The sequence below is a fragment of the Astyanax mexicanus genome, chromosome 17 (genome assembly GCF_023375975.1).
Source record: "Astyanax mexicanus isolate ESR-SI-001 chromosome 17, AstMex3_surface, whole genome shotgun sequence".
In the NCBI taxonomy this organism is placed as follows: domain Eukaryota; kingdom Metazoa; phylum Chordata; class Actinopteri; order Characiformes; family Acestrorhamphidae; genus Astyanax; species Astyanax mexicanus.
In genome coordinates, this window is record NC_064424.1 from 22,849,247 (window position 1) to 22,866,489 (window position 17,243).

The window sequence follows — 17,243 nt, forward strand, 5'->3', positions numbered from 1 at the left end:
CCTTCTGCACTCTGATCCAGTTTTTGTTCATTCTGATTAACTACAGCAAGTCCTTCTGCACTCTGATCCAGTTTCTTTTCATTCTGATTAACTCTAGCAAGTCCCTCTGCACTCTGATCCGGTTTATGTTCATTCTGATTAACTCCAGCAAGTCCCTCTGCACTCTGATCCGGTTTCTGTTCATTCTGATTAACTCCAGCAAGTCCCTCTGCACTTTGATCCGGTTTTTGTTCATTCTGATTAACTCCAGCAAGTCCCTCTGCACTCTGAATAGGTTTCTGTTCACTTTGATTAACTCCAGTAAGTCTCTCTGCACTCTGATCCGGTTTCTGTTCATTCTGTTTAACTCCAGCAAGTCCCTCTGCACTCTGATCCGGTTTCTTTTCATTCTGATTAACTACAGCAAGTCCTTCTGCACTCTGATCCAGTTTTTGTTCATTCTGATTAACTACAGCAAGTCCTTCTGCACTCTGATCCAGTTTTTGTTCATTCTGATTAACTCCAGCAAGTCTCGCTGCATTCTGATCCGTTTTCTTTTCATTCTGATTAACGCCAGCAAGTCTCTCTGTACTCTGATCTGGTTTCTGTTTATTCTGATTAACTCCATCTAGTCTCGCTGCACTCTGATCCGGTTTCTGTTTTTTCTGTTTAACTTTAGCAAGTTTCTCTACACTCTGATACGGTTTCTTTTCATTCTGTTTAACTCCAGCGAGTTTCTTTGCACTCTGATCCGGTTTCTGTTCATTCTGATTAACTCCAGCAAGTCTCTCTGCACTCTGATCTGGTTTCTGTTCATTCAGATTAACTCCAGCAAGTCTCTTTGCACTCTGATCCGGTTTCTGTTTTTTCTGTTTAACTTCGGCAAGTCTCTCTGCACTCTGATCCGGTTTTTGTTTTTTCTGTTTAACTTCGGCAAGTCTCTCTGCACTCTGATCCGGTTTTTGTTTTTTCTGTTTAACTCCAGCAAGTCCCTCTGCACTTTGATCCAGTTTCTGTTCATTCTGATTAACTTCAGCAAGTCCCTCTGCACTCTGATCCGGTTTCTTTTTTTTATTCTGATTAACTCCAGCAAGTCCCTCTGCACTCTGAATAGGTTTCTGTTCACTTTGATTAACTCCAGTAAGTCCATCTGCACTCTGATCCGGTTTCTTTTCTTTCTGATTAACTCCAGCAAGTCTCTCTGCACTTTGATCCAGTTTCTGTTTATTCTGATTAACTCCAGCAAGTCCCTCTGCACTCTGATCCGGTTTCTTTTCATTCTGATTAACTCCAGCAAGTCCCTCTGCACTCTGATCCGGTTTCTTTTCATTCTGATTAACTCCAGCAAGTCCCTCTGCACTTTGATCTGGTTTCTTTTCATTCTGATTAACTCCAGCAAGTCCCTCTGCACTCTGGTCCGGTTTCTGTTCATTCTGATTAACTCCAGCAAGTCCCTCTGCACTCTGATCCGGTTTCTGTTCATTCTGTTTAACTCCAGCAAGTTCCTCTGGACTCTGATCCAGTTTCTTTTCATTCTGATTAACTCCAGCAAGTCTCTCTGCACTCTGATCCAGTTTTTGTTTATTCTGATTAACTCCAGCAGGTCCCTTTGCACTCTGATCTGGTATCTGTTCATTTTGATGAACTTCAGCAAGTCTCTCTGCACTCTGATCCGGTTTCTGTTCATTCTGTTTAACTCCAGCAAGTCCCTCTGCACTCTGATCCGGTTTCTTTTCATTCTGATTAACTCCAGCAAGTCCCTCTGCACTCTGATCCGTTTTTTTTTCATTCTGATTAACTCCAGCAAGTCCCTCTGCACTTTGATCCGGTTTCTGTTTATTCTGATTAACTCCAGCAAGTCCCTCTGCACTTTGATCCGGTTTCTTTTCATTCTGATTAACTCCAGCAAGTCCCTCTGCACTCTGATCCGGTTTCTGTTCATTCTGATTAACTCCAGCAAGTCCCTCTGCACTCTGATCCGGTTTCTGTTCATTCTGTTTAACTCCAGCAAGTTCCTCTGGACTCTGATCCAGTTTCTTTTCATTCTGATTAACTCCAGCAAGTCTCTCTGCACTCTGATCCAGTTTTTGTTTATTCTGATTAACTCCAGCAGGTCCCTTTGCACTCTGATCTGGTATCTGTTCATTTTGATGAACTTCAGCAAGTCTCTCTGCACTCTGATCCGGTTTCTGTTCATTCTGTTTAACTCCAGCAAGTCCCTCTGCACTCTGATCCGGTTTCTTTTCATTCTGATTAACTCCAGCAAGTCCCTCTGCACTCTGATACGTTTTTTTTTCATTCTGATTAACTCCAGCAAGTCCCTCTGCACTTTGATCCGGTTTCTGTTTATTCTGATTAACTCCAGCAAGTCCCTCTGCAGTTTGATCCGGTTTCTTTTCATTCTGATTAACTCCAGCAAGTCCCTCTGCACTTTGATCCGATTTCTTTTCATTCTGATTAACTCCAGCAAGTCCCTCTGCACTCTGATCCGGTTTCTGTTCATTCTGATTAACTACAGCAAGTCCCTCTGCACTCTGATCCGGTTTCTGTTCATTCGGATTAACTCCAGCAAGTCCCTCTGCACTCTGATCCAGTTTTTGTTCATTCTGATTAACTCCAGCAAGTCTCGCTGCGCTCTGATCCAGTTTTTGTTCATTCTGATTAACTTCAGCAAGTCCCTCTGCACTCTGATCCGGTTTCTGTTCATTCTGATTAACTCCAGGAAGTCCCTCTGCACTCTGATCCGGTTTCTTTTCATTCTGATTAACTCTAGCAAGTCCCTCTGCACTCTGATCCGGTTTCTGTTCATTCTGATTAACTCCAGCAAGTCCCTCTGCACTCTGATCCGGTTTCTGTTCATTCTGATTAACTCCAGCAAGTCCCTCTGCACTCTGATCCGGTTTCTGTTCATTCTGATTAACTCCAGCAAGTCCCTCTACACTTTGATCCGGTTTCTGTTCATTCTGATTAACTCCAGCAAGTCTCGCTGCACTCTGATCCGGTTTCTTTTTTCTATTCTGATTAACTCCAGCAAGTCCCTCTGCACTCTGAATAGGTTTCTGTTCACTTTGATTAACTCCAGTAAGTCCCTCTGCACTCTGATCCGGTATCTTTTCATTCTGATTAACTCCAGCAAGACCCTCTGCACTCTGATCCGGTTTCTTTTCATTCTGATTAACTCCAGCAAGTCCCTCTGCACTCTGATCCGATTTCTTTTTATTCTGATTAACTCCAGCAAGTCCCTCTGCACTTTGATCCAGTTTCTGTTTGTTCTGATTAACTCCAGCAAGTCCCTCTGCACTTTGATCCGGTTTCTTTTCATTCTGATTAACTCCAGCAAGTCCCTCTGCACTCTGATTCGGTTTCTTTTCATTCTGATTAACTCCAGCAAGTCCCTCTGCACTCTGATCCGGTTTCTGTTCATTCTGTTTAACTCCAGCAAGTCTCTCTGCACTCTGATCCAGTTTTTGTTCATTCTGATTAACTCCAGCAAGTCCCTCTGCACTCTGATCTGGTATCTGTTCATTTTGATGAACTTCAGCAAGTCCCTCTGCACTCTGATCCGGTTTCTTTTCATTCTGATTAACTACAGCCAGTCCTTCTGCACTCTGATCCCGTTTCTGTTTATTCTGATTAACTCCAGCTAGTCTCGCTGCACTCTGATCCGGTTTCTGTTTTTTCTGTTTAACTTTAGCAAGTTTCTCTACACTCTGACCCGGTTTCTGTTCATTCTGATTAACTCCAGCAAGTCTCTCTGCACTCTGATCTGGTTTCTGTTCATTCAGTTTAACTTCAGCAAGTCCCTCTGCACTCAGTTCCAGTTTCTGTTCATTCAGTTTAACTTCAGCAAGTGTCGTTGCGCTCTGATTCGGTTTCTGTTCATTCTGATTAACTTCGGCAAGATTCTTTGCACTCTTATCCTGTTTCTGTTTTTTCTGTTTAACTTCAGTAAGTGTCTCTGCACTCTGACCCGGTTTCTGTTTTTTCGGTTTAACAGCAAGTTTCTCTGCACTGTTATTCAGATTCTGTTCATACTGTTTAACTCCAGCAAGTTTGCTGAAAGGCCACAGATATGAAGCTACTTTTCCAGCCTTTTGGAATAGTGATTGATCCACTCTGTGAAAGAAACATCAGAGAATAGTTAGTGTTGTACATAAAAAATATTTCACCAATTTCTATTAATCATGAAATAATGACACAGTTTACATTTTAAGTGGTGAAGTACAGTTAGAGAGTAAAGTGATGGTGACAACGCAACTGTTCACATACCCTCTGAGTATGTGCAAACAATGCAGTACAGTCAGTTACAACCATTAATTACACATTAAACTTAAGACAGACAAGATAAATAATAATTAAAAATATCATTTTGCAACTGAATGAATCTGCATTTAATATGCTTCTGTCAGTCTATTATATCTTAAGCAGTGTTATTTAAGGCAGTGGTTCAGTATACAATCTCAAAATAACCCTTTTGATGCTTAATGATTCTTTCATGATTCAAGAACACACCTTTATGAAAAACATTTGTAGATTCCTGTTCTCTACAGAGTGAAATACCTCTTTTTCAAATTGTTATCTATAATCATGATTATCTAGAACCCTTTCCTCTCCACACATGCAGTGTCAAACTCACTAAATTTATATCTATATTTTTTCTTTTTTAAATCTCCCCACTATTTTGTGGGTGTACTTATATTTTTAGTTAAATTGTTTTTTTTTTGTTGTTGTTTTTCTTTTGTTCTTTTTTTACCAAATATTACTGTTTATAGTTTGTTATTTGGTGCTATATTTTGCCTGAGTTCTCCTTTTTGTTTTCTCTTTAGAACTGTAATTTTTTAATGGAGCATTAATATACATTTAGAACCACTGCGACAGAGAGGACACTGCAATAGCTAGTAATATGACATTATTATTGTGCCGAACATGTTGTTTGATTACATCAGTGAATGTTATAAATCTGACACACAATATAACCTTATATTTTGCAATTTAAATGTTAGTAAATGTTAATGTTTTCATACCTCAGCACACATCCTGACTCCTTCAATAGTGCAGCAAGCTTTTCCACAGACTTTCCCAGTGGATTTCCAGACAGATCCAGCTCTTTCAGTTGTGAGGGGTTTGAAGTTAGTGCTGAAACCAAAGTAGCACAGCCTTCCTCTTCTATACTGCAGTTATTAAGCCTGATAAAAAGAGACAGATTGTCTATTTCTTTTTCTAGAACATATGCATAAAATGTGTTTAGCCATGCACTTTAATATGAGGAAGAACATAAGATCTGTACAAATACAGTCTTTAGTGTGTGTAATGGAGAATGGAGGTAGTGCTGTTGAACACAATAGACAGTGAACACCAGTTGATGTGCATAAACTGAGGATAACTGATGTCAGCCATACAGAAAGTGCAAATACAGTTATATAATAATTTTAATTTAGCAGTGCAAAAGATACGTAAACAGTAGATGAATGAACTAGTGAATGAACTACTAGTGCAACATAGGGTAGAACTATAAAAATAGTGGTATAGGCATCAGCAAGACTGAGTTTTCAGTTTGCTGTGCTGAGAGGAGTTGTGTCTGGAGTCTTATGGCCTGAGGGAAAAAAGACCTACAGAGTCTGTCCGTACAGCAGGACTGGGACAGCAGTCTGCCGCTGAATGAATGCATTCAATAAATATCATCAGTGAATACTTATTTTATTTAACTACTACACTGCTTTTGGACAAATTTATGCCACCACTGGTGCTAACATCCAAGCAATTCAGCTTGGTTTGATGGCTTGTGCTCAATCTTCTGTGTATCTGTAATCTTCCTGACTGCCGCAGCCACACTTCCTTTTGATTATATTGAGAATTGAGAATATTAATTAAATATCAAGAATCACTTTGCAAATATCAGACATGACACAACTACTCACTTCAGTTTCTCCAGTTTACAAAGAGGATTCTTCAGCAGATCCCAGAGATTTAGCCGTGCTGATGGATGTAGTTTATTCCCATTCAGATCCAGCTCTCTCACGTGTGAGGGGTTTTTAATTAAAGCAGAAATCACATCAGCACAGTCTTGCTCTGTCATACCAGCATTAAACATACTCCCAGCATAATACATCCTGTAAAGGAAGACAAAGAAGTTATGAATAGTTAAATATATATAATTACTCTCACAATAGATTCACGTATTTTGGAAATTGTAGCAAAATGATTATTTTTCTGTAGTTCTTTTTTAATCCAACAGTTGTTGACTGATTTTTAGCTTAGCTTTTTTTTACTTATGTTTCTTGAAGTTAAATAAATCAGAACATTCAGTAACATCTTACACTGATTATATGAATAAATAATGCAGTCATCTTATTTTTACTACAGTACTGGATTGGTGACTGAATATAGCTTACATTCATTCAGTTTAGTAAGTTGATAATAAATTAGTTATTCACACAGTTATAGCTTGTGTTTTATTTCATACAACAACAGGTGTGTAGTGCCATCTTTGTCCTTTGTGATGCTTGCACTTTTTCACTTTACAATGTATCTACCTACTGCACCTATGAAGAAGGTGTTTCTGATTAAAATTACCAAAGGCTGCTGGTCCAATGTGCAAAACTAGCAACTCTGTGCATGTAGTACACTAGTAGAATTTCCAGTAGAGCACCAGTACGGGTAAATGTGTTCCAGTCAAAGCCAATGTGCATAAAGAAAACTAGTCTGTGTGTATAAATCAGTCTATTGTAAAATTCAGTAAATCAACTCCTTACGTAAATTTCTGCAGTCTGCAGTGTGGATCTTCCAATAGCGCTGAGAGCTCCTTTACATTAATATCTTTTGGTTTCTTCGTGCTCAGGTCCAGCTCCCTCTCCAGTAAAGGGTTGGTTTTCAGTTGTTCTTCAATACTACTGAAGGCCTGTTCTGCAGCATCACTTTTCAATAGTCTACAGAGAGAAAAACAGTACAGTTACATTAATTACACTTTAATTGTTTAAACAGGTACGCTACTACAGTGATTAACACCCCACCCCAGTTCCCAACAAAGCATGTATTTTGTATAGATTATTAGATGATCCAGATAATGTGGGGCCAGACCGTTGAGAGATGTATGTATGCGAAGTATTTTTTGTTTATTTTGTATATATATATATATATATATATATATATATATATATATATATATATATATATAAAACTCATATATAAATCTCTCAATGGTCTGGCCCCACATTATCTGGAGGAACTTCTTACGCTTTACAACCCGCCCTGTACACTCCGCTCCCAAGATGCTGGTTTATTTTCAGTACCACGTAATAGAACACAGACACAGACACACTATCAGTCTCGAGTGAAATCTAGAGTGAAAACATTTCTCTTTACACGAGCTTGTTGGATAACTTGTTTCTCTATAGTTGTAGACTGCATTTCTCTTACAGGTCACACACCAAACTCTGCACTGATCCATTCTTGCTACATTCTGTACTTAGCTGTACATACTGATGCATAAACTGTCTGGACTTTAACACTGCTTAAATTTGTAAAAATACAACTAAGAATATTTATGAGGTCATGTCAATGCGGAGAGCACAGAGTGTTGCTCGTATATATATTTAATATTTATTGGTGCCTCAAGTCATAAATATTTGGATAGTTCTTCATGATTTGAGCTCTGCATGCCAGCACACTGGATTTGAAATAACATGTAACTGAAGTGCAGACTTTCAGGTTCAATTCATGCGGTTGAACAAAAATGTCCTATGAAGATTATAGGAATTACAACCATTTTTCTACAAACCCTCCTCATTTCAGGGGTTTAAACGTAATTGGACAAATGAACTTTACCATAAGTAAAATGTTAATTTTTAATACTTTGTTGAGAATCCTTTGCAGGTAATAACTCTCTGAAGTCTGAAACCCATAGACATCACCAAACACTGGGTTTCCTCCTTGCTCCTTATGATGCTTTTCCAGGCCTTTACTGCAGCATCTTCAGTTGGTGCTGGTTTGTGGGTCTCTCTGCTTTTAGTTTTGTCTTAAGCGAGTGATATGCTGCTTGATCGGGTCAGATCTGGGGATTGACTCGGCCATTGCAGAATATTCCACTTCTTTACCTTAAAAAAACTCAACTGGGTCATTGTTCAGCTGCACTGTTCAGCACTGTCCAATCAGTCTTGCTGCATTTGGTAGAATTTGAGCAGAAAGTAAATCTCTGTTCACTTCAGAATTCATCCTTCTGCTTCTGTCTACTGTCACAACTTTAATAAACCCTAGTGACCTAGTGCCAATGAAAGCCATGCACGCTCATCCACCACCATGTTTTACAGATGATGTGGTGAGCTTTGTGTCGAGCCATTCCAAGCCTTCTTCATACTTTCGTCTTCCCATCATTCTGGTACAGACTGATCTTAGTTCCAACTCCCTAAAGAACACTGTTGCAGAACTGGGATAGTTTCTTAAGATGTTTTTTGGTAAAGTCTAATCTGCCTTTCTATTAATAGTTTGAACCTTGTAGTGAACTCTCTGTATTTCCTCTGATGAAGTCTTCTATTCATAGTAGACTGAGATACTGATACTTCCTGGAGAGTGCTCTTTATCATGAAAAGGATTCTGTGATCATGCATCACTGTTGTCTTCTGTGGACGTCCAGGCCTGTGAGTTCCTGAGCTCACCACTGCTCTCTGTTTTAACAGAAACTGTTGATTTGGCCACTCCTAAAAGTTCTGTGGTGAATGTCTACTTTTTATCTAATAATGAATGGTCTGCTATACTTCCATTGAGAACTCCTTTAACCGCATGTTGTGGGTTTTCATCAACAAATTCCAAATGCAACTGACACACCTGTAATCAATTCCAGACTGTTTACCTGCTTAACTGATAATGGATTAATGAGGGATTAGCCCATGGAGCGCATAAAATATCTTTTAAATCATTTGTCCAGTTACTTTTGAGCCCCTGAAATAAGAAGGCTTTGTAAAAATGTGGTGGTAGACTGTGTCACTGTCCAAATATTTTTGGGCCTAACTGTATCTCTACTGAAGAACAGTCAGGTAATAAGATCTCTCTTTAAATCTTGAGCTCTAGTAATTTGAGTTCCATAAAAAATATTACTAAATTGTAGTAATACAGATCATGTTCATGGTTTATTACATGTAATTGTTAGTGTAAAACTGCAGCTTCATCGATCTTCCCATGTAGAACCCACAGCTGACCAGTATAAAATGTAGGAAAGGAACATGTCTCTCACCTTAATTTGTTCAGTTTACATTGGGTGATCTCCTTCACTCCTGTATCTCCAGGATCGTTCCCTCTGAGATCCAACTGTAGGTGTAATGAGGAGTTTGATTTCAGAGCTTTTGCCAGAGCTGCATATCCTCTCTCTGTTACACTGCAGAATGAAAGGCTAAAGAGAAAAAATGACATTGTATTTGTCAGTATACACCTTATGTATGCATAGCAATGATTATCACATTCACTTAATGTTTTAATGTTTACATGTAAATCTTGTAGTCGTTTTTATAATGTTAGAATTTTATAGTGAATAGCTTAAGAGCACCAAAATAATAAATATAACCTAAATGAAAAGTTTATGTAAATGTTTCTAAACAGCATGATTGTCTCCAATATTATGTATTAGCATGTATACAGCATGTGTTAAAATGATTTTACTAGTAAAATGCAGTCTTTTGCTCAGAGAACTCAGGCTCAAGAGACATTGCTTGTTTTTTAAAATGGACGGCAAAAAAAAAATCAATTTATCACCTGAAAACCTTCGTCATAACCATGTTATTGTTTCCATTTCCTTACAATCCCAATACAGCACTTTAAAGTAAAATAACTATTTTCACAAATCAGTTGCTATCAATACTAGAATGATAAGAGAAATGTCTCCCAGTAGATATTACCTTAGGATCTGTAGTTTACAGAGATGATTCTTCAATGCACTGCAGAGGAAATCCACTCCAGAATCCTGCAGGTTGTTGTGGCTCAGGTTGAGTTCTCTCAGACTGGATGAGGTGAGAACTGTGGCTAAAGCTGAACAGCTTTTCTCTGTTAGATCATCATCGTTGATGCTAAAAATAAGTGATCAGGACAGAATTGTAAAATACTCAATATTTCATAAATACACTTACAAGTTATTTATAAACTTATTTAAAAAACATGAGAGAATAAAAACAGTTCCTTCTCTAAGACGATTTCCTAAATAGACAAATCCTTAAAATACTTGTTTTTACTGATTTTTTTTAATTCTCTGGACTCATATATTTTATACTGATATGATCATTTGGACTTTGTAATTATGAACAAAGTAGTTTTTTTAATGATTGTGGTGATCCTAACTGTAATTTACATGGTGATGTATCCTTTCTTTGGAGTAAATTCAGTATGTGATTATATTATAGTGTTCATTGTGAAATGGAATAAAGTTGCTTATTAATTTTTTATGTTTTTTGCAATTTTGCCATACTTACATTTTTCAGATTATCAAACAAACTTTAATGTCACACAGCAATAACCTGAGTTAATATAAAAAGCACTTTTTAAACTATAATTTCAATTATTAAGGGCAAAAATATCCAAACAAATCTAGCCCTTTGTGAAAAAGTTTTTGCCCCCATAAATTTACTTTGATAAATCACACTTTTTTTTATTTCAGTTTCACTAATCACAACCAGGCCTGATTACTGCCAGACCTGTAGCATCAAGAAATCACTTAAATGGAACTTGTCTGACAACATGAAGCTGCTAAAAGATAAAAAAAAAAAAACACATTATGCCCAGATCTGAAAAAAAAAAAATCAAATACAGATAAGAAAACAAAGCCACTGGCATCTGTTATTCTGGGAAATGTTACGAAGTAATTTCTAAGGTTTTTGGGACTCCAGTGGACCACAGTGAAAGCTATTATTCACAAATGGAGAAAACATGGAACACTGGTAACCCTTCCCAGGAGTGACTTACAAACAACTCATCCAGGAGATCACAAAAGAACCCAGAACAACATTTAAAAAATTGCAGGTCTCACTTGCCTCAGTTAAGGTCAGTGTCAATCATTTGATAATAAGATAAAGACTGGTTGAATTTGGTCTCCATGGGAGAGTTCCAGGGCAGGACACAATGGCCTATCTCGCATTTGCCAAAAACATCTTGATGATACCCTGGACCCTGTAAATATTCTTTGGACTAAATGTGACAAAAGTGGAACTTTTTAGAAGGTGTGTGTCCTGTTACATCTGACGTTAAACTAACACATCATTTTAGAAAAAGCTCAGATGTAACTGGGTTCTGCAGCAGGACAATGATCCAATGTACACAAACAAGTCCACCTCTGAATGGTTTAAAAAAAAAACTAAATGAAGGTTTTGGAGTGGCCTAGTGAAAGTCTGATTGAGATGCTGTAGCATGATCTTAAACAGGACGTTCATGCTGGAAAACCCTTCAATGAGTCTAAATTACAATAATTCTGTAAAGAAGAGTACACAAACAAAATTCCTCCACAGAGATGTGAAAGACTCAGTGCCAGTTATCAGTAAAGCTTAATTGCAGTTGTTGCCGCTAAGGGTGCCACAACCAAGTTATTTGGTTTAGGAGCAAACACTTTTTCACACAGGGCTGGATTGGTTTGTATAGTTTTTATTAAATTAAATTAAATTTCTTTAATAAATAAAATTATCATTTTAAAAAGTGCTTTTTATATTTACTTAGTCTATCTTTGATATTAAAGATGGTTTGATATTCAGAAAAAAATTCAGTATGACAAAAAAACAAAAACAAAGGAAATCTTTAGGGAGCAAATACTTTTTCACATCACTGTATTTCTCACCTCATACACTTAAACAGAAACATTGCAGGGCAGACGTCATGAAGAGACTTGTGCAATTGGTCAAATATATGTGACACTGGTGTTTTTTTCAGTAAGGTGATGTTTATCAGTTCATTCTTAACTTAGACTCTACAATAAAATTACATTTATTATTCAGAATCATTTGCTTTAGACTATTGACACTAATACAATGTACTGCCGCAATTTATAATTATAAACTCTTTTAACTAGGTTTGAGTTAAATCGATAATAAATGACATAATAGAGGCCCTTTGAATTTTACTTTTCACAGTATAGTATATTTATTATTACTGAAACAAATAAGAATACTGACTGGAGCTTTCTCAGTTTGCAGTGTGTGTCCTGCAGTAAAGCACACAGTTTTTTCACTCTGGAATCTCCTGAAAGTCCTGCTGGATTCCTGCGCAGCTTCAACTCTGTCTGCAGTAAGACATTCATTCCAAGAGCTGAAGAAAGAGAAGTCCAGGCTTTATCTGCAGCAGCAGTCTTCAACAGCCTGTAAAGAGAGGAGAATGTTTTATATGTCTTTAGTAAGTATTTAGTGGTTTTGTATATATATATATCTTTAAGTGTGAGCCTTTTAGGGGTTTGTGTGATACTATTGATTCAAAGTTTAATATCTTTTTGTAATTTGTTTTTTCACTAAAAATCACAAAAAATAAACAAACTGTAAAGCTGTAAAAATAGCTGCATGCGGTGATACCCAACTCCAATTCATTCAGTAAAAAAGGTTTAGCTTATATTTATAATAATTATGTGGTTTAGATGTATTAGTACTAATAAACATAATGTCTTTAATATGGCCCATCTTCAGTTTTTCATATTTCAAGTGTTAATTTGACTTATTAATTAAATACAGACAAAATATTAACATAATGATGACATATGATGACACAAAAGCCAAAAGAGGGAAATATTTTCTTTAGAAATTGTTTGATTCTGCAATTTACTTAAGGTCTTTTTCTCCACATATGTCCATACATTTTGTGTGTGTGAAGCAAAGACTTAAATGCTCCTAGTGTGTGTGTGTGTTTGTTAGTAATAAGATTGTGTGCTTGAATGCGTTTGATTACATGGGTGTTCAAGTATGTGTTTGTGATGCGTGCAGGAATGTGCAAATATGAACCCTCTTCTACAGAATGTATGCACAAGGAACAGCTGATACTGATTGTGGTTTGAATGAATTGATGAATTGGTAGACAGATTTCATTGGTATATATATATATATATATATATATATATATATATATATATATATATGATGTAGTGCCTGCCGGTGGTGTTTTTAGTCTGGTAATATTGGATAAAAATGTGCTGAACTATAAATGAAAAAGTAGTTTGCTCATGTATGGTAGAATAAATGTATTTCTCTCACCTCAGTGTCTTCAGTTCATAAATTGGATCCTGTCGTAAATAGTAAAGATCCATTACGCTTTTGTTTCCAGGGTCATTTCCTCTGAGATCCAGCTCTTTCAGATGTGATGAGATGTTTGATTTTAAAGCTGAAGCCAGAGCAGCATATCCTTCTTCTGATACACTGCAGTCTGAGAGACTGAAGAAATGACAAATATTACAATAAAAAAAAAATAATTATTAAAAAAATCATGATTATCTTTGTTTAGCTTTAGTAAAGCACTAACTTCAGCAACTCAAGTTTGCTGTTTGAGTTCTTTAGCAGATGACATATCTCTTTCACTCCAGAGTCCCCTAGTTTGTTCCCACTTAGATCCAGCTTTATCAGATGTAAAGGATTAGAACACAGAGCTGCTGATAGAGCAGCACAGCCTCGCTCTGTAATACTGCTGTTATTTAACCTACAAGAGAAGTCATAAATCAGAAATAATTATAACTTTGTAATCTTGATCCTTCAGTCTCATTAAAGCATACAGTAATATAAATACAAAACATTAAATTACTAAGTGTGCATTTTAAAATCTTACTTCAGTATCTTAGTTCTGCAGTGTAAATCCTTCAGTAGATCAGAGAGCTGCTTCACTGCTGAATCTCCTGTTATTTTCTCATTCAGATTCAGCTCTGTCAGCAGTAAAGGGTTTGTTCCTAGAGCTTCAGTCAGAGAAGCACATAAATCCTCTGCAGCAGAGCTGTTCAGCAGTCTGGAGATAAAGAATATTATTGCACATACATTGCTTTTATATACTGTCCCTGACTACATTGTTCTAAATGTATCAAAACCGCAGATATGATATTTCAAATTATTCTAGTAGCAATTATATATATATTTTTAAATATTTAAACAGGATGAAATAAATGTTACAAAAAATTAGCTCACCTTATTGTCTTCAATTTATTGTGTGGATTCTTTTGTAAATCAGTGAGCAGCTTCACTCCTGTTTTTCCAGGATCATTGTCTCTGAGATCCAGCTCTATCAGGTTTGATGAAGGGTTCGATTCCAGAGCAGAAGCTAGAGCAGCATATCCTTTTCCTGTGATGCAGCAACTACTGAGACTGAAAATACACCAATAAAATAAAAAAAAACATAAAATAAACAAAGCGAACACTCGCAGTAATACACTGTATTCAGTAGTGTAGTATTTGTAAGTGATGGAAAAAAACACCCGTTTTTCCTGTAAGGTTTGCTAAACTTGAAATCTTCTGGCATATGAGAATTGTGCACTGTGGTATGCTGCAGGATTGTTGTGCATATTGTATGCAATAATGTTTCCCTCATAACTGTTATGTCTCATATAGTAGTGTTTTTCTATATAGTGAACTGACTAGGGAACAAACAAACAACAAATCATCTTTGTTTTTGCCGCTCTGATGCAACAGCAGTCAGCAGCTAAAGCTGGCACTAATGAGCACATTTTATGAGCAGATAATCTTGTGCCGCTCCTTGTAAAGTTCTTGCAACCCTTACCAAGCTGTCTTATTTTTATTTATGTGTTGGCGTGCATGTGTGTGCCAAAATGCACACCGGCTTTTCTGACTAACACTTGTTATCAAGCTCTAATAAAGTTACTCTGTAGTCTGCTTTATCCCATTAAACACTATTAGTACAATACATTCTGAGCAGAGATCTGAATTCTGATTTTTGTGCTCTGCTGATTATCTTTAGGCAGGATGGCAGGTATAGAATTCCTCACCACTTTATTTTTTTTATGTATGTATGTGTTTGTTCCAACCTGTCCATGTATGCCAGGGTGTCAAACTCAAATTCACAATGGGCCAAAATTAAAAACTGGGACGAAGTTGCGGGCTAAACTCAATATTTATTGGAAAAATTGACAGCAATTGTGCATGTTTTTCATTCTCTGTAGAAATGTTATGATGAACATTTTTACATGAAAACAAAGTTAAGTTTGTAAATTTAAATCTCACTCTGAAATTTTGCTTTTGGGAACATAGTCTGCTGTGAAAACAGACTATTTTTTTATCTCCTCTACCTTTAGGAGCTTGTGCTTTACATCCAGGTCCTTGTATTTGTTGTTGTGTTTCGTTTCATAGTGTCTTCTTATGTTATATTCTTTCATTACAGCCAAGGTCCTTTACATGTCCTTTACATTCGTTAACAGATAATCTGCCTCCCACCTGTGTTGAAAGCTCCTGGGTTATCTAACGTTTCTATTAAGTTCTGCTCAAAATCTCGATGAAACGTAAAATTGTTTTACATAACTAATCACCATCATTAGAAGTACTTTCAGTAAAAAAAAAAAAAGTAAAACACAGGACACAACGCTACTGAGTTTTTTTTTTAAAGAGCGGCATAAATTTAAATATACAAAATATACAACAGAATTGACATGCAAAAACGTAATAATAATAATATAATAATAATAATAATAATAATAATAATAATAATAATAATAACTATATATAATCACATAATATTTATTTTACACATTAGGTGATAACTCATCATTTTTTGTCATATATGTGACCTTTACTTGAATGTAACTAACAATAGACAGAAGTTAATATTAGCAGATGTGTCCCCCCAATATCAATCTCGCTCCTACGCCCTTGCATTAAACAGATGCAACCCTACAGCATAACATTATATTAACAGTATTCCAGTGAAATCAATGAACAATAAACACATGATTCAAATAAGAAATGCATTTTTCTTTTATAATATTGTCCAATATTGTATATATTATAATATGATTTAGCTGCTTTAAAATATACATATTTAGGCTCATTTTTTACTTACCACAGTTTCTCCAGTCTACAGTGAGGATTCTTCAGTAGATCAGAGAGCTTTTGCAGTCCTGATCCGTCTATCTTATTCTTGTTCAGATCCAGAACTCTCAGGTGTGAAGGATTTACGAGCAGAGCAGAAATCAATTCAGCACAATCTCTCTCTGTAATACTTCTTTTATATATCATACAGAGAAAAAAATACAAAAATAAAAACAAACTGGCTTAATTTAATAAAAAAATCTAATAATTAAAATCTTAAAATAGTTAATAATAATAATAGGTTTTAAACACTTTTGTCTGCATATCATATCTTTTCTCAAAGTTATACACATAAATATACACATTTATTATTTGTTCAGTGATCAGTAATATTGGCTAGTGTAATATATATCTGAGTAAGCTTTCATTACGGTCGATAAAAAAAAATTAAATAGCTCTACAATTATTCAAATTTCTCTAAATTCAAAACAAAATGTCCACTGCTATCTCAGAATTATTAAAACCCTTATTACATGCATCTATAGTACTTAGTTGAGTAATCTTTTGCTATTTTGATCTGCTACAAACGAGATACATAGGCAGATACCATTTTTAGCATCATTGCTGAGACATTTTAGCTTATTTCTGACGTCTTCAAAACTCAATACAATTTTCAATTGTGTCAAAAGTCAAGGAACTGTGATAGCTACTACAGAATCTTTTAGGACTTCTTCTAGAACCAAGCTTTAGTGTTCTTTAACATATACTTTGTATAATTTACCTATTGAAAAGTCCAGCCACACCAAAGCTTTAGACATGCCCCAAAAAATTCCACAGAACTGAATCCTAAATCTACTAATGTGTTTTTGAGCATACAGGACCTGACCTTTCTTGAGCTTTGGAGCCAAAAAGCATGTATGGGAATGGAGTCTATCAGTGCTTAGTATACTGTACTATACTACAGACAACAACTCAGGCTCTGTTTAAAACTGTATTTTAATTATTTCACTGCTTACGTGAGTTTCTGAAATCTGCAGTGAGGATCCTCCAGTAGAGCAGACAGCTGATTAACTGAGATCTTTTCTGGGTCAATGTTGCTCAGATCAAGCTCCTCCAGCAATAAAGGGTTTTTTCCCAGAATTTGTTCAAGACGAGAACAGGCTTCCTCTGCAGCATCACTTTTCAGCAGCCTGTAGAGAGACCAACAGTACTATTACAATAATTATACAATTATGTATAAAGCACTGATTATATTAATTATTTTATGACTTGAACAAAACAAAGCTGGTACCAGAGTGT

The 17,243-nt window shown here is 36.2% G+C and overlaps 1 protein-coding gene across 1 annotated transcript in view; it reads right to left on the minus strand.

The window, feature by feature from the left end:
• LOC111188383 (protein NLRC5-like) overlaps positions 1 to 17,243 on the minus strand; it is a 55,330-nt gene that overhangs the window by 10,694 nt on the left and 27,393 nt on the right. The window contains exons 28-37 of the mRNA XM_049466663.1: positions 13,744 to 13,917; positions 13,444 to 13,617; positions 13,179 to 13,355; positions 12,117 to 12,299; positions 9,864 to 10,031; positions 9,206 to 9,361; positions 6,732 to 6,905; positions 5,898 to 6,089; positions 5,004 to 5,165; positions 3,695 to 4,095 (exon numbers count right to left, since the gene is read on the minus strand). Coding sequence (XP_049322620.1) covers positions 3,695 to 4,095; positions 5,004 to 5,165; positions 5,898 to 6,089; positions 6,732 to 6,905; positions 9,206 to 9,361; positions 9,864 to 10,031; positions 12,117 to 12,299; positions 13,179 to 13,355; positions 13,444 to 13,617; positions 13,744 to 13,917 — 1,961 coding nt within the window. The remainder of the gene's footprint in view (positions 1 to 3,694; positions 4,096 to 5,003; positions 5,166 to 5,897; positions 6,090 to 6,731; positions 6,906 to 9,205; positions 9,362 to 9,863; positions 10,032 to 12,116; positions 12,300 to 13,178; positions 13,356 to 13,443; positions 13,618 to 13,743; positions 13,918 to 17,243) is intronic.